Raw genomic sequence first — 24353 nt, forward strand, 5'->3', positions numbered from 1 at the left:
AGGTCAGGGATCGGTTAAGTTGGTTCATTTAACTTATGATGTGTTCAGGTTGGAGCAGTTTTCTGGTTTGTGAAGACTCTGCAATCTAAAGGTCAGGGAGTAGAGGAGGTAGAGGAGGCCTAAAAAGAAAAAATGATTCTCCTTGCCTTGAAGCAGCTTGGGTATGCAGAAGAGGTTGTTTTATTATTTCTAAACTCCTTCTGCCCCAAGAGGTGATTTTAGAGGTGCAGCTACTATCTGTGAGTACCTCAGGTAGACTGCGTCATGACAGCAGCTGAGAAGCTTGTCATTACGGGTTTCCAAGGTCTTAGGGAACAGGAGCCGTAGGTGAGCTGAGTAGTCAGGGACCCTGTCATTAAAAGGCATGCGTAAAGGCGGCTGCTCCCACGTTCACGCGCATCCTCATTTAATAATTAAACGTGCTGGAATCGAAACCCCATCTAGATTGCCGGCACCTTTGGCAGTGTGTCGTTCTCCTCATGTGCTGAGTGAGTCCGTGGTTGGATCGGGATGCCCCTAATTTAATTAAATCGAGTCAGAGCGTAAATGATTCCCTGGGCCCCAGTTCTGGTCTAAGCATTAGGCATCCGTTCCACCTTCTCTAGGTTGGACAGGATTCTGATATCTTAGTTTCATTTTGCTAATTTAGATTCATTTGTAATTACTGTTCATTTCATTTGTTCTTTTTTTTTTTTCCCTTCCTCCTCTGGGTTATCCGGGTGATGACAATTTAGCAGCTCAGCGCAAAAAGAGTCCCTTTTTGAGAAGCAAAAGCAAGGACAAAGACAAGTCTCCATCGGCCCAGCCAGCTCTCTCTAAACGCCTGCGGTTCTGGTCCTCCTCCGACATCCCGTCCTCTCCTAACGAGCCTCTCTCTTTCTCAGACATTGGAGATTTCTAATCCCTTCCTTTACCATGTGTCCGCATCGCATCTCCTTCATTTCTGAAACTCAAACAACAAAAAGCCAGTACCCAAGGGCCACGTGGCCTCTGAGTGGACCCTGCTCCTGACCCCTGTTCCAAAGTAGCCAGCACGGATTCTGATTTCAGAGTAGAAGACGAGTTGCCCTTCTCCCTGGACCGTTTCTTCAGAGCAGCCCAGTTTTAGGGGACCCTGGGGGCATGCTGCACGTGCCCTTGGGCCGGATGTCCATGCCGAGTAAGTCGAGGGGCCGTGTGCTTCCGCCCTCCGCGCCCACAGGCCAGTGCGGCGCTGTGTGTGAAGCAGAGGTGGCCCGCTTGTCGCTGTGCTTCCTGAACTGCGCAGCCTGCGCTCGAGTCTTCTCGGGCTTATTTTTAAGCCACTAAACCAGAAGCTGCTGCCTTTCCGTCCTCTTCCTTTGGCAGAACACGAGTTGTCGGCTTTGCCGACGGGGCCCTTTTGGACTGTGTTCTGTGCTTTGAAGGGTCAGTGGCTCCGTTCAGGCAGCTCGGACCACTGCATTGCTTCTGCCCTGCCAGGCTTCAGCCCAGAGTGAAGTTTTGTGGCCGTGCTGCCACGTCTTGGGGGCGGAAATTAAAACCTCAGTGGACAGAATGTCAGCCTGAGACTCTCAGACAGGCCTGACCGCAGCGCCTCCGCTCCTCAGCCGAGGCGGCGCCGTCTTCACGGTGCCCCGATGCCCCTGCATGGCTACCTGCGTGTTTCCCCTTAAGTTGATCCAGTTTCCAAGGTTAAATTGACCTTGAAATGGCCTTGTCAGTTCTGTCTGTAAAGGGAAAGCGAGTGTCACCATGAAAACAAGGTAACCCTAAAGATCCCACAGCTGCTGGAAGGCGCTGGGCCTCCTGGCCCTCGCAGTGGGAGCCCCGGCCACCCGTCTTCCTTGCACGCTGCGGAACCCGCTGTCTCTGTGTCGCTCACTCTGTCTGTCCACCTCCACCTCCGCTTGGATCCTCATTCTCGCCTCACCCGCGGGATGACCTCTCCCGCTCCATCCCACCAGACTTGAATCTTGCTTCTCATCAAGGTCATCTTTCAAAGCCCAAATTCTCCCAGTTCCACAGATCTGGGTGTTCAGAGCTGCACAGTGAGCCCAGGCGTGGCTGGGCGCTGACCCTCCACACAACTCAGGGCCCTGGGAGACGGAGGACGCCCCCCATGATAATGTCTCTCCTCAACCTGGAGAGCCCATCCCCCTCCCACTTGGTTTCTTGTTTTGAGTGTTTTTGTTTTTTGGGTTGTTTTTTTGTTTTGTTTTTTTTTTTTTCCATTCTGACGTATGGTTCTATTTGATTTTGACAAGAGCACACGTTCATGATGGAAAGATCAATGCTGGTGAAAGACCTAAGACACCAGGCGAGAGCCGCCTCGTGTCTGTCTCACTGTGCGGAGCTCAAGGCTGCTTTTTTCAGAAGAAAAATGATGTGAGGTTGGCAGTGGTCTTCTTTGTGAAATCCCCAGGCAGGCCTGCTGGCAGCGTTCCTGTGCTTCAGCTGCAGGTCCGAGTGGTCCCCAGCAGGCCACTGCTAGGCTGGCTCGCTGGGAGTTGGGGGTGCGGGAAGTTGCCCCGAGCTCGCGCCTTGGACGTCGCCAGCATCTCCTATGAGTGCGCCCTGTTTTCCCCCAGAGCCAGTGCTAGCCTTGTGGTGTCTCCCGCAGACCCAGAGCGTCCCGGGGGTGGTGCCCAGCTGTGTCTCCGTGGTCCTCGTGTCCTGCCGCACCTGCTTCGGCCTCAGTGTGCTTGCCCAGCCTCGGCATAGGCCCCGTGGTCTCATTTCTCAATGTCCTCTTCTGCCCAAGGCCCTGGGGATCTAAAACCAAAGCGAGGGTCCCCACACGGAAGCAGCCTTGACCGCGCAGAAGCCCCTGCTGACCCGGCTACGAAGTCCTGGCCTTCGGCACTGGGCTCCCGGACCTGCTCAGCCTCGGCCATCATGGCAGCCCCTTCTGGCTCCGCCCCTGTCCCCCGGCACCCTGGCCACACCAAAGGTGAGTGCGGGCCTCTCCCGAGGGCCTTCACAACCTGATGGGCAGGAGGGGCAGCGAGAGGTGTGACCAGAGAGGCTCTGCCCCACCGACAGCCGAGTGACTTAGGGCAAGCAGCTCAACCATCAGGAGGCCCGAGGGTCGTGGGAAAAGCCTCAGAACACGCTGCCGCCAGTGTCCAGGCACAGGTGGCAGGGAGCAGCTCCAGAAGAGATGAAGTGGAGCTAAGCAGGTTTGGACTGCAGCCGGGCAGCTACCCCTGAAGCATGGTGGGATGAATGAGAGGTGCTGTGACCTGAGAGTCTCTTGACACAGTGGAGGGCAAGTGCCCCGTACTGAAAGCATGGGCCAGCACAGGGCTCACCGATGTGTTCTCTCCCAGGAGGCCATTGGCTGTGTGTGTTCTTACCCTCAGGCACGAGACTAAAATACTCTTAATCTCACTAGCTAGCAAGATTCCCAGCCAGATGGCTCAGCCAGATCTTGCCAGGTGAAGCTCATGGGAGCTCAGGGATGCCCTGAACAGCTGAGGAGAGCCTGTCACTCCAAACAGCAAAACCAACACCAAAGGCAACTGGAGTGCCGTGAAGCAGAGATAACAACTTTAAAATGCCCAGTATCAGTAGAGTCAGAGATAGGAGAAGTTACTATTCCATGAAACAAGAACAGGATGCTGTAAAAAAAGAGCAGTCAGTGGGGGGAAAGCAGCTGAAAAAGACATCCCCCTATAAGAGGTGAAAATATCCAGAGACAGCTGAAGGAGTGTAATACCTCTGGGGAATTGGAAGTCTGAGAGCAAGAGGGTTATTTTTCATAATAATAACAGTCACACAACTCTTGAGGCCTTGGGCACGCACACCCAAGGGGACCCTCACGCTCTGGGCACTGGATGTCAGTGGGCATGGAGACCCTCTCATCATTTTGGAGGGGGCCTAGACGCTGTTCTTGGACAGAAACTAGCAGGCTTGAAGCATAGGGCATTTCACTGTCCTTGGGGACAAGCTGTTGGTTGCTGGCTGGTGGGTTCCTGGGTCTGGATCTGGTTAGAAGCTGTGGGTGCAGGTCTTACTGTCCAGGGGAACCAGCCTCCTTCGGCCAGAGCTCACCTTCGTCTTTGGGTCCCCGTCATTTCATAGAGAGGTTTGATTTAATACTGGATAGGAGTCAGGAGCCTTAGAGTCTCTTCTTCCTGGCTAGAGAAATAAGGGGGGGGCTAGACGAGGCTGTCCCCAGGCACACTGCACACTCCCACCCTTACCCCACCTGCTGGACATAGCCCCGACTCAGTTGCGGGACAGAGGTCAGAGCTGACCCTCTAGCAGAGGCTGGGGCTTCCCTGCGGCCAGTCGGCGTTCTGAACCCCAACTCACCAGCTGTGTTCCTTAGGCTGTAATTCGGAAGACAACCTCTGCGACCCACCCCTGGAACTCCAGTGCACCCACCCCAGGCAGCATGGTAAGTGACCCGCACGGGGGCCTGTCAGTGTGGGTTCTGCGCAGGTCTTTATCAGCAGCACTCCTCCCGCAAGCTAAGCCAGGTGGCGCCCGCGCGTAGAGGAGGCGACTGTGGAGCAGTGCCGGGGCTTGCTGTCCAGGGAACCCGCCGTTCTCCACGCCGTGTGGTCATCTGTTACCGTGTCCTCCCAGGCTCCCGTCCTCTGCCCTGCCAGGGGCCTGAGCAGAAGGCTCCTGCTTCCACGTGTCCGGCCGTGGGGAGTTCACTGCTCCCCAGGCGTCCCAGCTCTGACAGCTGTGTCACCCCTTGCTCTGAGGTGCCCTGCAGGTGTGGCAGGAAGTCCTGGTGGCGGTGCCCGGAGCATCCATTCAGGAAGGCCTGCTGTCCTGGCTCGGGCTCTCCGTGCCCGTGGGGCTCCGAGCCGTGCTAAGCCTTAGAGGTGTTGGAAGCATTTGTCCTGTGGTTTAGGACAGTGTACGTTTCTGAGGAAGGAGAAGCAGAAATGATCCCAGGCTTCTCTGAGGTGACAAGATGCTTTGGCTTGTTTCTGGTTTTATTTATTGGTCTGTTTTTCCCGCAGTGCTGGGGATGGAACCCAGGGCCTCGTGCATGCCAGGCAAGCACCGCACACCAAGCCCTCAACTTTTTCATTTAACACCGACTCTTTATTTAGGGATTTCCTTCCTTCTTTTTTCTATTTTTTATTGGTGCATTATAATCATACATAATAGATTCATTATGCCAAATTTGTACATGCTCGTAGTGTGATAGTCTCCTTCCCCAGGGCCCTCCCTCTCCTTCCCTCCCTGCTCCCTCCTGCGCCACCTTGCTCTGAGCTCCCCTCTCGTTATTAGTGCATTGTCATCACTCAGCGGGATTCGTGTGGTATGTTCCCGTGGACGTGGAACGATCCTGTAGACCTCTTTCCTCAGTACCTCCCTCTTGGTCCCCTTCAGAGGTTCTACTGGTCTCCCTTCTGTTTTTGGAGATCCCTTGTGTTTTTATTCTTTCTCCCTCTAGCTTTCGGATGTGAGAGAAGCATTTCCCTTGGCTTTCTGAGTCTGGCTTATTTCACTTAGCACAGTGCTCTCACGGCCTGTCTCTTCACCTGCAAATGGCAGTCTCATTCTCCCCTGTGGCCGAGCGGAACTCTGCCGTGTGTGCACACCATGTTTTCTGTATCCATCCGTCTGTTGACGGGCACCCGGGCTGGTCCCAGAACTTGGCTGTTCTGAGCTGCGCTGCTGCAAACATTGGTACGCACGCAGTGCTCGAGCGGGCTGCTCTGAGTTCTTTTGAATACACACCGAGGAGTGGGACAGCTGGGTCATCTGGTGGCTCCACTCCGAGCCCTCGAGGAACCTGCATGGTACTCTCCACGGTGCCTGCCTGTCCCACTGGCAGCACAGTAGGGTGGTTCCCCCATCCCCCCGCAGTGGTTCTCCACGATTGCCATGGCCCTCAGTTTTGAAAAGCAGCTTTGCAAGAGCGGGGAAATAATCCTTAAGAAAAACGCTCAGCAGGCTCACAGGCAGTCGGCTTGCCTGGCACGTCATCCCCACGCCCCTCCATCCAGCCCTGCGGTGCTGCTGCGGCGCCCCAAGGAGACCTTCGTGGTCTCTGAGCAGACAGGCTCAGTAAGGCGGCCTGGCCCCGGGAGCCCTCTGCCTCCTCACCACGTGGGGACCGTAGAGCAGGACATCTCACTCGAGCCCCCAGAATTGGGGCTGGTAACTGAGCACAGGGGTCTCCCCACAGGTGTCCCGGCTCCTGTCTTCAGGACGGGAGGGATTTGCAGCAGCTTGGGTGACCTGAGGGGTGTACCTGCTGGTTGGTTGTTTCCTCCTCGTGGCAAAGGGTCCCACCTTTTGACGAGATGGCGTTTATTTATTTCTGATTTCCCTCGTCAGCGGGGCTGACCTCACGTTCGCTGTCCCGAGCACCAGTCTTCCTGGCCTTCCCCACGGTCTGCCGGCCTGTCAGGACTTGGGAACTGGGAGCCCTGTAGATCCATAGTCCCAAGCAGATTCCCTGTGGGGACCACAGGCACAGGGCCTCCTGCACAGGTCAGCCAGCACCTGCTGTGTGCCCAGGGGTTGCAGAGGTGACCGAAACACTGTCCCTGTCCCCTCAGGGTTTAGAGTCCTTTGGGAGAAGTGTTTTCTCCCGAGATCCTCCAACACGGGGGCTGCTGGGAGAGCTGAGCACCCCGCTGAGGGGTGGCCCGGCTTCCGCAGGGGATGGTGGCAGCCTTCCTGCAGGTCTGCCGTCGGCAGCGCCACAGCCCCCAGGGGCCAGCTCCCTCCACCGTTGTCACCGTCAGCCTCGGTTTCCCCTCTGGGCAGATGTGAAGTGTGGTCTCCACACTAAGGAATAGCCCCCAACCAGGAGGACAGATGGCTCCTGTTCATCCTGAAGTCCAGGTCCCTCTCCCTGCGGTCACCTGCATTGACACACTGCCACACACGTGCGCACGACATCTTGGAGAGCAGCTCATCCCTGTTCCGGGGGCTGTTGCCCGGCTTCTGGAGAGAGCCTGTGTCGTGCGGCGGCCCCGCTCCCTTGCTTGGTCTCCGCTGGGGCCCTGTGTGAAGCCACCGTCATCACTTGTCTCAGACTGAGCCCTCGATGTGGTAAAAGCGGGTCGTCCAAGTTGTCGGCTGTCGGTGGCCGCGCGGCACCTCGCTCTCCGCCTGCGGAGCCCCCGGTTCTCCTTCCTGAGGCCCCGGCCGAGCTTGGCTGAGAATTGCTATGGCTGCACATTCTTCTCAGCTGCGACGCTTGTCCCTGGGTCCCCTGGGCGGTGGCCCTTCATGCTGAGCACTCTCTTTTCCCTCAGCGTCCCAGCCGAGCAGCTTGGAGAGCAGCGGAAACCCATCAAGCAACAGCTCGCCTCCGAGCCGCCAAGGTGAGGCCCTCCCTGCCCAGCACGGTCAGACCTCGTGCAGACGGTCCCCGGGCTCGTGCTGTCCAAACCCATGTGGCTAGCAGGGCTTTCAGACGCCCTTACGGTCCGCGGCCTCTCAGCGTGGTCCGCACACAGGCTGCAGTTTGAGCAGGTTTGGACTCAGGCCCTTCTCTGCTCCACCCTGTTCCACGGACGTGGGCAAGTCCCGGGTCTCGAGTCTGAGCTGCCTCCCCCGTGGGACGCCATGGGTGCACCTCTTTCCCCAGGCCGTACCTCTCACAAAGATCTTTTTCTTCTGGGCTTCCACACGCTCAGCCCTGGAGCACCCACACCCAGGTGCCAAGTGAACTTCTAACGTGAAAGGCTGAGAGCAAGCTGGCGTGGTGGTTAATAATAATTCAGGCTGCTACGGCTGCTTCTACCAGGAGATGTGCGTGGCCCCGTACAAGGACGACGTGCAAATTTGTGAAGTGTTCCATATTTTTGCAATGGGAGCCCTGTAGACCCAGGAAACTGTACTACAGGGTACAGTTGACACCTCAGTGACAGACACTTTGCACCTGTAGTTTTTATCTTCTGTGGTGAAAGGGAAGCTGGCAGTAGTCCCAGGAGATGAAATTTATATATATACACACGCACATATAATTATTATTTTTATTTATAAATATAATTAACTTTTATTTGAATTTCAGTGGAAACTTTACTTTTATCTCATGTCAGTTTGTCTTTAAAGCCAAAGTAAAGCACTAAAGGATTCCAGAAGGTCCTTGTAGCAGGGCGGGACTGAGTCCTGGGCAGGGTTTTCTGGGTTTTTTGGTTTTTTGGTTTTTTCCTTCATGGTACTGGGGATCAAACCCAGCAGTGGTCGCCTGCTGAGCCACATCGCCAGCCCTTCCTTAGGTGTTTATTCTGAGACAGTCTTGCCGAGTCGCTCAGGGCCTCGGAAAGCTGCTGAGGCTGGCTCTGAACTCGCAGTCTTCCTGCTTCACCCACCACCACGCCTGGCTGGGCAGAGTTTTCTCAGTGGGATTGAAGTGAGCCAGAGGGAGCACCGTGCCTGCTGGCAGAGAGAGCCAGCTGGGACTGACACACGTCCCTCTGTCCCCTGCCCAGGTTCCTCCGACCAGCTCCATGGCCGGTCTGAGAGCTTCAGCAGCGAGGACCTGATCCCCAGCAGGGACCCTGCCACGCTGCCCCGGGATGCTGCCAGCACTCCAGGACGCAGTGCCCTTGGCCGCCACGAGACCCCTCCACCCCGGAACGGGCCTCTCTCCCAGGAAGGTGCCCAGAAGAGGGGCACAGCCCCCACACACACGGGAACACGGCCCTGCTCAGCCTCCCCGAGCAGCGAGATGGTCACCTTGGAGGAATTCCTGGAGGAGAGCAACCGTAGCTCCCCGGGCCTCGTGAGTGCGGGCAGGGTGGACGTCGGGTCCCGCCCCTCACCCTGCTCGCTTGCTCGGGACTGGAGTCGTGGAGAGTCGGGGTGGGCGTGCTAAGGCTTTGTGCTGCACTAGCCTGGCTGTGGCAGGAGCCCGCGGGTCACTGGGCACTCTTTCCTCCAGGCCTGAAGTGAGCTCGCAGCCCGTGGCCAGCACCCCACTTGCTGGTTAGGATGTCCTGCTAGGGGTCGCTGCAGAGCTCCGAGCCCCCGCTGACCCTGTGCCTTCCCAGCAGTAGGTGGCAAACTTGGCAGGGCCTTTAAAGGGTCAAAGGGCAAATATTTTCGACTTTCTAGGTCCCGTAGTTCTGTTCAACCACTCCACTCTGTCACTGGAGAGAAAGCAGACGTCGTCCTGCGTCAGTGAACAGGCCTGGCCACTGTCCAGCAGAACTGGTCTTACGGGCCCTGGATTTGGAATTTTATATGAGTTTTTAAAAATTTGCTCTCATCAGTTACACATGACAGTAGAGGGCATTTTGACACATTGCACACAAATGGAGGTCATGTCATTTTCATGTGTCATAAAATAACTTCTTTTTTTTTTTTTTTTAGCACGGTACTGGGTGCTTGACTGTGGAGCTTCATCCCTAGCTGTTTTAATCTGTTTTTGAGACAGGGCTTCACTAAATGGCTGAGGTTGGCCACGAACTTGCAATCCTCCCGCCTCAGCCTCCCAAGTCACTGGGATCGCAGGTGTGCGCCACCACGCCCAGCTAACTCTCTTCTTAATATTTTTGTTCAGTCATTCAGAAATGTAGAAACTATTCTCAGCTCGCTGGCTGCGTGAGAACGGGTAGCAGGCTGAACTAGGCCGCTGCTCGGGCGCCCACCCACACAGGGGCTCTCCACTCCCAAACACTGCTTGCTGACAGACCCTCCTCTGCCACCCTCCCTGTCTCTCTGCATACAGCTTTTGCGTGTTGGATGTGCTCTGTCTGAACTGGTGACATGAGCCACTGGTCACTGAAGTGTGCTGTCTTGTCACTGAGACCTGCTGAAGATGCAGTATTTCAGTCTTTCTAGTTGGATTGTGTCTAGCTGTGAGCGTTCTGGTCGGTGCCTGTAGGGCCCAGTAGCACCGAGAACGTAAATGTTTGCTTGGCAGGTCTGTTGAGCACCTGCTGTGCGCTGGGCAGTGTGCCGGGGCCTGCCCCTGAAGCAGATCCGGCCAGCTCCCAGCAGCTCTGCAGCGCTGCCTGCTCTGTGCCTCTCCTTGCAGGCGGCAGAGTGGACATGGAAGGACAGTCTGCGTCCTCCCTTTGCATTTCTGTCCACCAAGTGCTTGGTCTGCAAGGAGCCGGAGACCAAGCTGAGGAAGACAGTGTCCCTGCCCTTGGAACCCACGGTCTGTGGGGTGATCCTCGGGCGGGAGGTGCCTCAGAACTGCCCGGTGGGCTTGCTAGCCACCTAGGTTCCCGCCAGTCTGAAGATGTATATTTTGGTGATCGTTGATGATGCTCTTGCTGCTGCCCGGGTGCCCGTGTGAGATCTGCAGCCTAGGGGGCTGAAGGGGAGCAGCAGAGAGCCCGCGTCGGAGCCTGCTTGCTCGGTTTCGTCCAGTCAGGCTGCTTTTCCCTTTGCAGATCTCTGGGGTCTGAGCAAGGGCAAGGACCCCTCCCTGGTCAGCTTGAACCAGTCCCCATACTCTGTGGTAGGGCCTGTCCCTTTTCAGCTTAGAGGAGACGACACAGTGGCCCGGGCAAGCCTCCAGCACCTGCCACCCTCTACAGCAGGGCCCTGGCACAGACAGCAGCCTCCCCACCTGGAGAAGTCACTGGAGGGGAGCCCACGCCGGCCTCAGCTCCCCAAGTGTCTGTGATGCTCAGAGCAGGCGCCTCCGGACGCGCCCCCTGGGCGGCTGGTGGGCGTGGCCTCCTGAGGGTGGGTTGGAGGCGGGACACAGGCGCGTTCCGCACTCCCCCTGGTTTGTGGAAGCCACCGAGGCTGATAGAGAAGCGGGTAGAGAAGCAGTGGGCACCCAGATCCCGGGGGATGGGAGGATAGGGCCTCGTGCTCCTGGCACAGAGGACGACCAAACGGTGTTCCGTGAAGACCAGGAAAGGAGCGTGATGGCTCCAAGCGCAGCCGCGTCAGGCGGTGAAAGTGTCACTGCCCCGAGTTGAGTGTCCTACACCGGATGCATGTCCTGAACTACCACGCTGTCCCCACGAGCATGCAGTTACCATGAGGAGCAGAGGAGCAGCCGCTGTGGGACATGGCCGGAGCCGGGCAGCCGGGGCTCTCCCCTGGACGGCCACTCTCCAGCTGTGTGGTCCTGACCTCGGCCACAGGCGGCTCCGCACCCAGCACATGGCCTTGCCAGGCTGCTTGGGATGGAGAGGCGCTCCTTGGCAGATCCGTGTACAGCTCCTAGAACGGAGCCTGGCAGCACGGCTGGTCAGTGGCATTGAGGACACTCACGATCGGGGTTCGCTGACCGCCCCCTGGGGCCATGGCATAGTGTAGGGAGCACGTCGCTGTCGGGCTGTTCTCCTGGGGCAGGGGTTGGCAGGTGCTCCTGAGCTACTGACCTGTCCTCCAGGTTGACACCTCCCCAGCAGCCACAGCAGGCCAAGCCTGCTCCAGAGGCAGCCTCTGATCCTCGTGTCCTGCAGGAAGTCCCTCCCCTTCCTCCTCTCCCTGTGGCTGCCAGCCTCAGGACAAATCTCGCTTGGCTGCTCTTGTCGGGCTGAGAGGAGCTGGCCACAGGCTGCAGTGATCCAGGGTCACAGGCCTCTGCCTCCAGTGGCTCTGCCTGCTAAGTGGTGGCAAGGGACACCTGCTCCCTGGACTGGGGAGGCAGAGCCTGGGTGCAGCTGCTGTGCCAGGGCAGCGGGTAACAGGCAGCCTTCAGAGTGGACTGTCCTGGGCACTTTCCTGCTGGGGCAGCCTCACCAGCCCGTCCGGGCTCCTGACCTCTCTGGCCTCCTGCTGTCCCTTGGTCTTCCTTTCTCAGCCCAGGGGAACCATCTGGGTGGCAGTGGGGGCTCTGACTTTTCAGGCTCTCGTCTTGTTTCTTTCCATGACCATGACATTCCTGGGCCTGTTGGAGTGACAGGGAATTTTGCACGCCTCCCCACCCCCGGCGCCTCTTCTGCAGGGCAGGGAGAGGAGACAGGTTGGAACACGGGCTCTCGGCACAACAAAGTGGCCTGGCTTGGTGCGGAAGTCATCTTGCCCTCTGGCTCAGTTTTCTATCTGTAAGGTTGAGGGCTGCCTGAAGCCCCGCTGGGGTTCTTTGCCCACTGATTTCCCCCGTTGCCCGACCCTCCTGGGCCCTCTGGGAGTCTGTCCTAAAGAAGCCCAGCCTGAGTGGGAACCTCATTCCTGCTGAGTGGACTCCAGAGCACATCCTGGCTCTGAGGACCCAGATGCCCTCATCTCACCTCTCCATTCCTTTCTTCTCTGCAGGACACTCCCAGTTGCCCGGATGATGTCCTGCTGAGTGACTACTTCCGGACAGCCAATAATTTCATGGCCATCAGAGGCCTGCCGGGACCACCTGCCAGGAAGGAAGGAGCCAAGATGCCCATCAGCCTTGTGGCCCCTATCAAGATGGCCATCAGCACCCCTGAGGGGAAGCAGCTGAAGCCTGGGCATTATACGAAGCCAAATTTGAGACCAGCTGAGGCGGAAGCCCCAGCCAGTACCCCCAGCAGGCAGGTCCAGCCTCCCCAGAGCCTGTCCCTGGGCAGATCCCGGCAAGCCACGGTGCCCTCCACCTCAGCTGCCAGCCGGAGCGCGTCCCTGAGCCGGGCCTTCAGTTTGGCCTCCGCTGACCTTCTTCGGGCCAGTGGGCCAGAGGCTTGCAAGCAAGAGTCCCATCAGAAGCCAGGGGGTCTCGAGGCCTCAGGGGGCAGAGAGACAGGCAGCCACAGCCTGCATGGCCCTGCACCCCCCAGCTCCCACAGCCTGGCCCGGGAGCGGACCCCAATGCTTGGAAGGGGCGATGGCCCCTGTCAGGTCTCAGGCTCCCGCAGCCGGCCACTGGACATGAGGCGCTTCTCTCTGGCTCCCCAAAAGGAGGAGAGGCTGGCGCCCCTGCAGCAGTCCGCCACAGTGCCAGCCATTGCCACAGGCAGTGGCAGCAGCTCCCAGCCTCAGCACTTCTCACCTGTTGCCACCCCAGCTGCCAGGACCAAGCCCAAAATGTCCCCACACTCAGGGGAGGTGGCTGCCATCGCTCCTGTCCGGGCAGGGCTCAGCGGCGCAGAGGGAGACGGGGTTCCAGGGCAGGGCTACAATGAGGGGCTCCCCGCCAAGAGCCCTGGGAGGTCCCCCGACCCGGCTCCCCACGCCTGCCGGGGCCCCGAGGACCTCAGCCGAGGGGGCAGCCCCAGGAGCACACCGGTGTCCCCCGAGCCGGGCGGGGACCAGCAGACGGTGTGGTATGAGTATGGCTGTGTGTGACGCGTCTTGGGGTCGGGGGCTCCCGAGCTTTGGACTGCCGAGGCGCCGTCTGACTCCGCAGCCTCTTCTCCCCTCTGCCTGCGGTGCTGGGGGAGGGTTCCCAGGCCATTCCAAACACTGTGCCAAGCCCCGAGGGGAGGACCGCAGGCATGTGATGCGTCTTCTGTCTCCACAGCCTCCAACTGCTGGTGGCTCTAACAGACCGGCTTAGGAGGGGGACCACTTGGAAAGCAGTGACAGAACCGACTGGCCCAGAGCAGACACTACTCGAGTGGACCCTGGTGGAACACTCACGTGCAAACCTTCAACTTCCGTTAAAAAATATATGCGCACGTGCGCGTACACACGCGTGCGCGCACACACACACCCAGAGCAGGCTCTCAGGCCTGGGGGTCTGGAAGCTCCACTCCCTCCTTAAAGCCATTGGATCCTGGGAGAAGCCCAGACTGGCCAAATGCAAAGACCCAGAGGGCTTCAGGCAGAACTCAGGGGGAGTGCTGTTAACAGCTGGAGGGAGCGTTGCCATCCCACCCTGGGGTGCAAGCACTTCCTTTTACCCCAGGGCCAGGGGGCCCTCAGGGCCGGGGGTGCAGGGCTGGGCATTTGCTCCCTCCTCCACCTGGCTTCTGGACCCCTCAGGCCCCTGGGGACCAGCCTTCCTAGCTCAGTTTTCTATAAACACTGGATCTGCTGGACCTGGGCCATGGGCACAGGTGCCCCAGCCCCGTCCCAGGAGTGAGCGTAGCGGCGGGAAGGTCCGCGCGCGGTGAGCTGGGTGCTTGGCTTGTGCCATGGCTGAGTGCCCAGCGTCCCTGTCGCGGATGAAATGCTGATTTCTGAATAATTTTGGGGAGGGGGTAAAAACCAAATTTCTCTTAATATATATGTACACGCCCGTGAAATATCTATACTTTAGGGATCTATTTATGTTCTGTTGGGAGTCTGTCTTTCAGGAATCGTACCTGCTGCTTTGTGTATTGGTCGGGTTCCTGGCACGTTTAGTTTTCCTGTTGTAAAGGTGCTTTTCCTGGGATGGGCTAAACCTATGGACTTTTTCTTTTTTTCTTTTCTTTTTTTTTTTTAAGATTTCCCCCCCTTTTGATTTAATGTGCTGAGAAAGAAATGAGGAGACTTTTGAATGTTAACAGGATCCACTGTGGGAATGTCTCGGGTGGCGTGTTAAAGAGCCATCACCTGGAACGCAGGACAGGGTTGTAATAAAGCAGAATGGAGCAGAAGCGAGTCCTGGCTTCTTCATCACGTGGCGTCGGCCCCATCCCAGCTGGCTGTGAGAGGTCGGGCTCCCTGCTCGGGCCTGGGGCTGCCCTGGACATTGGAATTAGAGCTCGCGGTGGGACACCACAGACCAGAGACGGGGGGAGCGCACAGTTGTACAGTCAGGGCCTCCCCGTGTCAGCGAAGGCCAGAGCCAGCTGGACGCGGTGCCTGTGGCCTTCCCGAGGCTGCTCAGCTCCTAGGTCCTGGGTCTGGAATAAGACCTTGAGGGCCTCGGGTGAGCTGGGTGGACAGAAAGGGGAAGGCGGAGGTGGGAGGAAAAAGGCACCAGAAATGTCCACAGGTGACCAGATGCTTTTACTCTTTTTCTGGCCCACTGGAGTCTCATGGTCCTTTCCTGCTTCGCCAGCCTGGCCTTGGGAAGGATCCCTTGCCTCCTACCTGCCGGCCTGCCCACCCATCCGCTGCCCCAGGGCTCTGCCATCTGTCCCTTATCTGGCCACTCGGAGGGGACTGCCATCTGTACTGCTTCAAGCAGGCCAAGCCTCAGCCACTTCGCGGTCTTCATCCTGGGTGGCCTTGGCAGGATTTGCTACTGGCCAGTCTGCTTGACGCAGTCACGGCCCATCCCTTCCGGATGGCTTTCCCCTGCTCACCACTTGGGGCCCTCATCTGCTCACTCTTTCCTCCTGCCACTCGGTCCACGGCTTGTGCCGGGCCTGGGTCCTCCTCCCGCTGCTTCCCTTCCCTCCACACACCCCCACAGGCCACCAATAGGTGTTGGCCTCCAGCTGGCCTCTCCTGAACCTCGGGCCTGAAGTCGCTACCCACCTGACTACTGGCTTCCTCAGCCACCCCCCCACCTTCTCCCTCATTCTTTGAATCAGTCTGTCATGCCTGCAGGTCTCATTCTGGACCCAGGAATGTGTCTGGAACCTGCCAACCGCTTTCTTCCCAGGTCACAACCTCCAGTGACTGATCTGAACCTGTCAGCCTAGCTTCCTTGGCAGGGGATGGGAATCAGCAAGGAAAGGGACGCCCTAGTCCAGATTTCCCTGGGGTCCCCCAACCCGCGTCAGTCCTACATCAAGTAGGAAGCGACCCCCCTGGGCTCCCTGCCTCAGCTTCCATCTTCCGTTCTTGTGCACCAGTGAGAGGGCTCCTGCTAAGGTCACCAGTGGCCCCGTCACTAGTCCCAAGGTATTCCTCAGGGCCGTTCGCCTCCGGTGACCTTTCTGGATCAGTGTGCCCTTCCTCAGCAGCCACACCCAGGCCTCTGCAGCTCACCTCGGGCACACCCAGCCCGCTCATCACGCCTTGTCCCCATGAGCTCCTGCATACCCACACTTCTGATGACCAGCTCTTCCCAGAGGCTGTAAATGGGCACCTCCAGCCCCATCTCCTTTGAAACTCTCAACCCGTGTGTGTCCAGTGTCCCAAACGCACCTCAAAAATGTCCAGCCCCAACTCATCCACTCCCACCTCACACCTGCCCCAATAAACTCCCAGAGGATGTTTGACAGCCTGCTTGCTTCTGAGTTCTGTCTGTGACCATCAACCCTGGTCCCCACAGGCAGCACCCTGGGGTCCAGGGGCTGAGGGCAGTGTCCCAGATCATGAATTTTGCCATGTATGTTTGTAGTGAACCTCCACACGCATCTGACGTGACTGTAGCTCCAACGTGAATGAAGAGGACACACCAGAGACCGTGTCAGCCTTCATTTGTTGATGACATGCATGACATTGCTGAATTTGTTTATGGATGTGGAATGAATATTTCCTCAATTTTTTGTGCTATTCACACTGCGATGGCCTTGCATGTAGATGCTTTATCTCAGATTAAAATAGAACTCAGCATAATGTTCACCCAACACACTTTTGAATTTAACTTTTTCTCCATCACTGTCTGAAGTCTGGAGACAAAAGCATTAACCAAGCCCTGGATATAACATCTGCCCATTTCTGTGGTGTGAATATTCTCACCATGGCTGATTCCAAACTGCCATTACAAAGTCACTAAACACAACCTGGGAAGGGGTGTGCAGCTACGCCCCATTGTACGACCTCACCTCCACGCAAATACAAGTATAAACAATCTCAAAGGCGAGGCGTAGGTACTAGTAAAATAATTAGGAAGTAGTGAATTTTGAGTATTATCTTTGTTTCTAATATTTAATTGCAGGTTAACCTAAGTCCATTTTCAGTCATGGCCATGTTTAACAACTGGCTTGCAGAATTCCTGGAATTCATCAGTCTGCTCTCACAAGCCAGAATAGGACAGCTCTGGCCCACCATGAGGGACACCACCTCTAAGAGGTGGACCAAAGAGGGAGGATCAGATAAGTGGAGGAACATGCAGAGAAGCCAGACTGGGTGCTGGGGACCCTACCCGACATGGGGAGGGTCCGTGTGCAGGCTGCAGCTGTTCGCTGGCTTCCTCATTTCTCCAGACCCTGGACTGACCTAGGGTGGCAGCAGGTAGGGATGGAACAAAGGGACCATATTTGAAGTGCCTGGTGATGCAGGCCCTGCAGGGGCACAGAGCAGAACAGCTGGCCGCCTCCAAGCGCAGCCACCTCAAGCAGCCCTGGGAGAGCCCTGAATGAGAGGCGTAGACTTCTTCCTACACGGGGCACACAGAATGGCCACTTGGGCCCGTCTGGGTCTGGACACTGTCTCCCTCTGCCCTCCCTCCTTGCCCTTCCCCAGGAAGCAGTGTGGCGTGAGGAGGAAGCCTGTCACCTCTCACTCTGTAGTGGGCGATGGTCTCCACAGCCGGAAGTCGGCCAGCGTCTGGTGGAGGGGTGTCCTGTCAGGACTGGCTGGGTGCCTGGGGAGGGAGGGGTCCTGGCAGGGCTCACGGACTTTGGGCCTAGCCAGTCTGAGAGCTGGCAGAAGCAGCCACCTGTTCCTGATCTCTACCCTCAGAGACCGCAAAAGGACAGGGGATGGACTTCCCAGTCTTAGAACCCTCTGGGCCTGTCCAAGCTCCCAACACCAGGACAGTGATCCTCATGAACCCTCTAGAGGCCACACAGTCCCCAGGCCATTGCAGGGCGGGGAATGCTTTCCTGGAAGTCTGGACGGCCTCTACCAGTGGAGCCTCAGCCTCCTGCAGCACAGGCCTGACCACCCCCAGCCAAAAGCCAGGCGCTTAGGTCGCTGGAACAGCATTCAGACAGCAACCCGCACTGCCTGGGTGAGGTGAGCCTGCCTGGCGGTTCCCAGAGGGCCACCTCAGCAGGAAGGGACGCGGGAGGCTGGTGCAAGGGGACACCTGACCTTGGGCAGGATGCCCGACCTTGGACATCGCTGGCTCCTTCACCTCTGCAGCTGAAAATTCCAAAACCCAGTCTCAGGAATAAAGAAAGGCCTTTGGGAGGACGAGGAGGAGAGGGCTGAGAGGTCGGCCCCTGTCATTCTCGGATCCAAGTCGATGGGACCTGTCACACAGAGGTGTGGCGAGAGGGTCTTGGTTTGGGGCACAGTAGGTCAGAGGGCACCCAGGCCCAGGCCTCCTGGGTGGGGGTAGGTCTCAGAAGTCCCACACTGTCCAGCCCTCGGGACATGTCCTCACCCTCCTAGCTCCAGCTGAAGTCCTGCGCTGGGGAGCAGCCCATGGCACCCGGGACAGCTGGGGAAGTGCCACCCTGCTCTGGCCCAGGGACTGGGGAGGCGGGTGGCGGGAGCGTTGCTGAGTGCCTGGGTGCTGGTGCTTCCAGTGCAGTCTTGCATTTAATGGTCTCAAGTTATCCCTCATCAATCTTCTATTTTATTATTTCATTATTTATTTATTTATTTTAATTTTTTGGTTCATTCATTCAAATCTGCCCTCTGCTGGGTTTTGTCCTGGGTGGGTTGTGGGGTAGCTTGCGGGAACTGGTCCCTGCCAGTTGACACTCTGCAGGGGTGACAAGCTGCTCTTCTTCCTGCCCCCCCAATGATCCCAATCAAACAGGGACACCCTGCAGTACATCCCCGAACCAAAGAGAAAACCCAGCCCTCCGCTGCGCCCCCATGATACAAGGGCTCCTCTGTACACACAGCTCAGTGTACTCTAGTCACTGCAAGGACTCCAGGGCCACCTCCTAGTCTCCTGTGGGTTTCAGTTTAGAATTGCTTCTTCCAAGAAGGCCGCCTTGACTGCCCTTCCAGAGCCCTGCCTTTGTACTCTGGGCTCTTGTGGCGGGGCCCCTCCCTGCCTCTTACCCTCCAGTCAGTGGTTATCAGAACCTTGTCACTGCTGTCCTAATCCTGGCTTTTCCTTCTAAATCACGTTCTAAAACCTCAGTCACTCAAGTTCCATTTCTGTTATGTACCTAATGTTTTCCTTGGAATATTTCACTTTGGAAACTGGATCATCATAGGACATCTATTCTGGGAAGAGAAACTTGCACTTGGGACTGGCCCTCACTATTTTTAGATTCCCCTGCTCCTCAAGGACTGGGTGGGCAGAGTGCATCCCTCCCCCGCACCCTTGGTGCATCCCAGATGGACCCCAGGGGTCCCCACCTGAGGACACAGAGGAGCTGGGGCCTCACATTCTAAAGACAGCCGCCCACTCCAGGTCTGTGTACCCGTCTGCCGGGGAACATCACCCCTCAGCCGCTGTCCCTCTGATCCAGGACTGAGATGTGGGTGGCTGGGGGGTGGAAGCTAAGGAGGGGTGGTCCCCACCACCCAGGAGGACTTGTGCCTCTTCATTTCCAACAGGACCTCAGGTCCAATCAGGACAAGGAAAGAAAACAATAAAACAAACGCTCTTCTTCCTATTACACTCATTATTTTTAAAAGGAAATTGAATTCCACTCCAAAATGAGTACCCGTTCACCAAAGGAAGGTAGTTAGACCCAGACCAGGAGAGCCAAGCAGTGCTGCTGAATGTCAGGCCCGTCGCCTGCAGAACACGCCCAGGCCCGCTCGAGTCACAAAGGGAGGCCGCAAGAATGCCCGCGGGGCTCAAGACGGGCGGGGGCGTCGTGGAGACCTTCTCCCTGGGGTCACAGGATGTGTAAGACAGACTGGGACGGGAATCACTCCCCAGGCGGCACCTGCTGCGTGCAGAGCCAGGCAGAGCCGTGCAGCGCCGCCTGTGGCAGCAGCGGGCCAGCTGCGTGTGCCCCTTAGGAGCTGAGCCTCAGACCTCCACCCACAGGGCTGAGCACAGGTGTTAGGAGGACAGAGGGTGACCATCTGGGCGAGCCTCCTCGGCCCTGACCTCCCTGCCCTCCCTTGCTTCCCTTTGCCCCCCTCCGCCCCTCGTCCAGTCCCCACGCCTTCCATCCTTCAAGGTCCAGGGCTTCTCCAGGAGGTCTTTTGAAACGGCCTGGCCCACCTGAGCTCTCCTGTCCCTGAACCATCCAGCCCTGGCAGTGCCCAAGCCTGGGGCACCCAGTCCCCATAGTCTGGGGTCCCTATGTCTCCAGAGGGCAAAGACACCAGGCAGCATGTAAACTACAGGTGCTGAATGAATACGGGGGACTTGGCGGGGCTCACTAGCTTCCTCCTGCAGAGATGCAGCTGAGGGTGCAGCTCAGGGGTTGGGCACTTGCCCAGCATGTGAGGCCCTGGGTTCCAGCCCCAGCCCCGTGAAAGAAACGCAGCAGCGGAGTGGGGGCCAAAAGACAGTGTTCGCTTCCTGTCACCGTTACAGCCAATTACCACAAACGCACCACCTTTAAAAAAAAATATTTTTAGCTATAGATGGACATGGTATCTTAATCTTGTTTCTTTTCCTGTGGTGCTGAGGTTGGAACCCAGGGCCTAGTGCTCTGCCCCTGAGCCCCAGCCCAGCCCCATGAAGCGTCTTAAACAACACAGATTTCTTCCTTGAGACGTCTAGAGGCAGAAACAGCTCCCACAGGGCTGAACTCAGAGCGGCAGGGCTGGGGTCCCTTGTGGGGCTCTAGGGGAGACTCCTCTGCTGGCTGGCTCGTGGCCTCCGCCCACCTTTGACACCAACAGCCACTGGTCCGACTTTCCCACCCATCGCCCTGAAATGCTTCCTCTTCCGCCGCCTCCTTTCACTCATTTACCTTGGGTCCCCCAGGATAATCCAGGATGACCCTCGCCCTCAGAACCCCTAAGTCACCACGCTTGCCACGTCCCTTTTGCCCAGTAAAGGACGTAGCCACAGGTTCCGGGCATTAGGACATGGACGTCTTTGGGGGTCGTTGCTCTGCCTGTGACAGCCATCCGGCAGCACTTGGGCCGGGGTCAGCTGCTGACATGGACTGAGCCTTCCTGTGGGTCAGGATCGTCCCAAGCACAGCACACGCCCTGGGAGGAAGGAGCCTTGGCACTTCCCAGGGGGGTCACTGAGAGGAGTGGCAAGAGCTGCAAGTGGCAGCAGAGCTGGGATCTGGGCCCTGCAACTTGGCTCCAGGGAGCGCCTTCCCGGCCTCCAGGTGACACGGCCACCCTGGCACCATGAAGGCTCCCAAGTCATCAGCCAACATCCTGGGCACAGGCCAAGCAAGGGCTGAGGCCCCACCCCAGGGGGGAATTCACCAAGCTTCCAGGTCAGGGTCCTGTCCAGGTTACAACTGCTCTGCCAGCCCGCCCCCGTTTCCGCCCTCTCTCCCTGTCCTAGCACGCACCCTGATGGGGCAGCTAAGCCCTTATCCTGGAAGGCTGGAGGCTCTGTGGTTCTCTGTGAAGACTCCTGGCCCTAAAGTTCCTCTTTGCCAAATACCCCCCAGTCCATCCCTGTCCCCTCCGGCCTCCACAAGCCAAAGTCGGGAGCCCTGCGGAGGCTCATCTACATAGCAGATTGAAGAAAATCCATCACCATTTCCTCAGCTGTCAAGAAGCCTGGCACATTTGAACCAAGCAGAACTCACACGCCTCCCAGGTGCCTGATGAGGAAGCAAGGGCTTAACAGTGTGGAACCCGTGCTGGGGCAGGTGTAGCACTACGAGTTTTGGACTTATGAACTCAACTAGTACAACAGTCCTATGAGGTACTGTTGTTACCCCCATTTTACAAGTAAGAAAACAGAGGCACAGAAAGGTCATGTAATGTGCCCAAGGTCACACAGCCAATAGTGGAGGAGCCAGGATTTCATCCATTCTCTATAAGCAGAGAATCAAGGTAGAGGCTGGCCAAAGCTGGTTGAACAGCCTCAGACGGGCCCAGCCTACTTCAGCCAGCAGAGCCCCCTTATGGCCTTTCCTACCTAACCTGCCCTTTCTGTACCTGTTAGGGGGAGCTCCTGGTTTCCAAGTAACCAAATTTAGTGAGAGTACTTTACACTTGATTCTTACACTGATCTTTATATTAAACCCATTTCACAGAAGAAGAAACTGAGACCCAGGGAAGTTACAAACTTTCACAGTCAGGAAGCAATAGATTGGGGATCTGAACCCAGGTGTTCAGATGCTAAACTTCCCTGCACTTACCTCATCCCAAGCCAACAGCTTGAGAAAACTCAGCCTGAAGGCTTCCTTCAGAGTGCCAAGTCCAGCCAGGATGGGACACTGGCTCCCCAGCCCTCCAGATGTGCCTGCTCATGCTTCACCTGGGCCTGAGCCATCGTCCCCACAGACTGTGGAGTTTGCCTGCCTTCGGGTGTCCCCATTAGTCACAGTCTGTCTGAGAGCCCTCAGATTACCTGAGTGAGAACAGAAACAACTTGTGGTGTTGGCCAGGTCGTCCGATTAATCAGCTCAGGCCAGAGCCTGCTGGAGTGCGGTTAATGCCAGAAATGATTATTCTCAGAACAGCCAGCCTCCTGCTGCCTGAAACTGTCCCGGAAGGGACCTGACTCAGCAAGGCTGATTCTCAGAAGGAAAGCTGTCCCCTCCCCCCGTGTGAGCAGTGGGGTGCTCTATCCTAGGAAGCTCACAGTGACCAGGGGTGACCAGCAAGAGGAGGCCTGGGCTGAGCAGGGACACATGAGCTGGTGCTGGAGGCCGGGAGGAAGTAGGGACTCATTCTAGTGTTTGGAGGATAAAGAAGAGATTTCCTCTGAGGCGGGCCAGCTGTGCTAATTGGAAGAACGGACTGGAAAAACAGTCATTTTTTAAGGTAGAGAATCTGTGCACGTTCTCAAGTCCTCACTCGTTCCTGCAGGATGTGGGTTTGTGCACAGGGGCATCTAATGCACGCTTCTGTGTCTGTCAGTCGTGGCAGCGTGTCTGTCAGTCGTGGCAGGAAGCAGGGGCTTTACGCATGAACAGGGCCAACGTGGAGGGCCAGCCCCCCAGGTCTGCAGAAGGAAGGGAGAGAGGTGTAGGGGAGAGGGACTCAGAGGGAGCTGACACCTTCGCAAAGGGCGGCAGCCAACCCAAAGTCACCCTGGCAGAGGGGCTTACTCCTCTTGGGTCCCTGCTCTCCTCCCATCTGAGCTCCGGCGAGTGCCACTACTGACCCATGTCAGCCAGAGCGCAGGGAGCCTAGCGGATGTTGGGCGAATAAAAAGTAGACAGCACAATCCTGGCCTGGGGCAAAAGCCTCTTTCAAACATTCCTGTGGCTGCCATTTTCTGGACTCTGCAGGGTGTCACGGAGTTGACACCCGGAACATGCAGTGAGGGAGCTGTCCCCAGGTTCCACCTTTAGTAAAATGCCAAGACAAAAACCCCACAGGAGACGGGAAACAAAATGGATGTGAACGTCATTCATGCCAGGAGTGGAGAATTTCTGACCATGTCTCTGGAATCCGGCCCAGAGTCCAGGAGGATTTCTGTGGGCGAGAAAGATGGTTATTAGTGCAGCATTTCAAATCAGCATTCCAAGAGCCTGGGCCGTAATTTTCCTTTCTCTAGGCCCAGGAAGGTTCTGGAGTACATGCTTCCTTCTGACTCAGTGAGCCGTTTGTTGTTTATAAAGACCATGGGTGCCAGGTTTCATTTACAAAGCAATGACTTCTGCTGCTCCTGTCAAGGACCCGTGGATGTCTTGACACCAAGAACCAGAGCGAAGCCCAGCCAAAAGAAGGACGATGTATTTCCTCGCCCTTCCAAATCTATCATTTTCATAGGGACAGCCTGGTCAGAAGTGCCGAGCGTGTTTCCAGTAGCCAGTTCCATATCTTTAAGTAACTGGAAATAAGGGTCATGCTGTTCTGTCTCTGCAAGTGAAGCATGGATCAGAAGGGAGCTTGTATTAAGAGTCCTTAGGCAGTGTAAGGTGCTGGTTGCATTTGGGCCTCTGTAAACAGAGATCTTAGAGTAGAGAAAGGGAGGCAGGGAAACAGGCCACCAAGTACCACCACACTGCGCCATCTCGAGGGGCCGCCATCCTGTAGATTTTGGCAAGCACGGAACCCCAGGAACCGTGCAGTGTGGTAGATCTGCAAGGTTTACTTTGTCGTTTCCACAGTTTGGGACCCCTGAGAGTCAGAACCCTGAATCTGACAGCTGACAATGGGCTTTAAACACCCCTCTTTCTCCTAGAGGGACAGGACCAGGCAGAACATAAAAAGTGCAAGAAGCAGCTTCAGGGTCAGAATCCATTATGAGTCCTGGCTCTGTCACTTGGGAACTGAGTGACCTTAGGGAATTCACAGAACCTCAGTGTCCTGATCTGTGAAATGGGGAGAATAAAACTGCTCGTGGCTGGGATGCAAGGAGGTCACGCATAAACACCAAGGCCACAGTAAGTGTTCAAGACCTCCAAGATGGTTATTAGTGCAGCATTTCAAGTCAGCATTCCAAGAGCCTGGGCCGTAATTTCCCTTCTCTAGGCCCAGGAAGGGGTATATAAGAAGAAAAATAACAATAGCAATAGCAGCTAGCACCCACTGAACCCTAGTGTGTGCCGGGCATTGAGCTAAGGACTTTACCTAATTTAACTCACACAATCGCCTGAGCCCCCTTTTCAAGTAGTGTCTCCATTTCACCGACAAGGAAATGGGCACTTAGAGGCTAAGGGGCTGGTCCCAAGGTCTTCCTTCCAGTCAGTAGCGGAGCTGGGGTTCAAATTCAGACACCGATTTTCCAAGCCAAGCTGTTAACTACAGTCAGTGTG

General features: G+C 56.9%; 1 protein-coding gene across 5 annotated transcripts in view; it reads left to right on the top strand.

The window, feature by feature from the left end:
* The window catches only part of CCDC88C (coiled-coil domain containing 88C), a 153257-nt gene extending 139778 nt beyond the window's left edge, over positions 1–13479 (top strand). For 2 of the 5 annotated variants that reach the window (XM_079129536.1, XM_079129535.1), the window contains exons 17-21: positions 2744–2932; positions 4316–4384; positions 7224–7292; positions 8406–8698; positions 12148–13479. In XM_079129536.1, the coding sequence (XP_078985662.1) occupies positions 2744–2932; positions 4316–4384; positions 7224–7292; positions 8406–8698; positions 12148–13146 (1619 nt within the window). In that variant the 3' untranslated portion in view covers positions 13147–13479. Of the gene's footprint in view, positions 1–734; positions 1160–2743; positions 2933–4315; positions 4385–7223; positions 7293–8405; positions 8699–12147 lie in introns of those variants that run through there. The other 3 variants (XM_079129539.1, XM_079129538.1, XM_079129537.1) reach the window with 3 other exon arrangements.
* Positions 13480–24353: the final 10874 nt, after the last annotated feature.

This window comes from Sciurus vulgaris (genome assembly GCF_902686455.1).
Source record: "Sciurus vulgaris genome assembly, chromosome: 2".
Taxonomy (NCBI): Eukaryota; Metazoa; Chordata; class Mammalia; order Rodentia; family Sciuridae; genus Sciurus; species Sciurus vulgaris.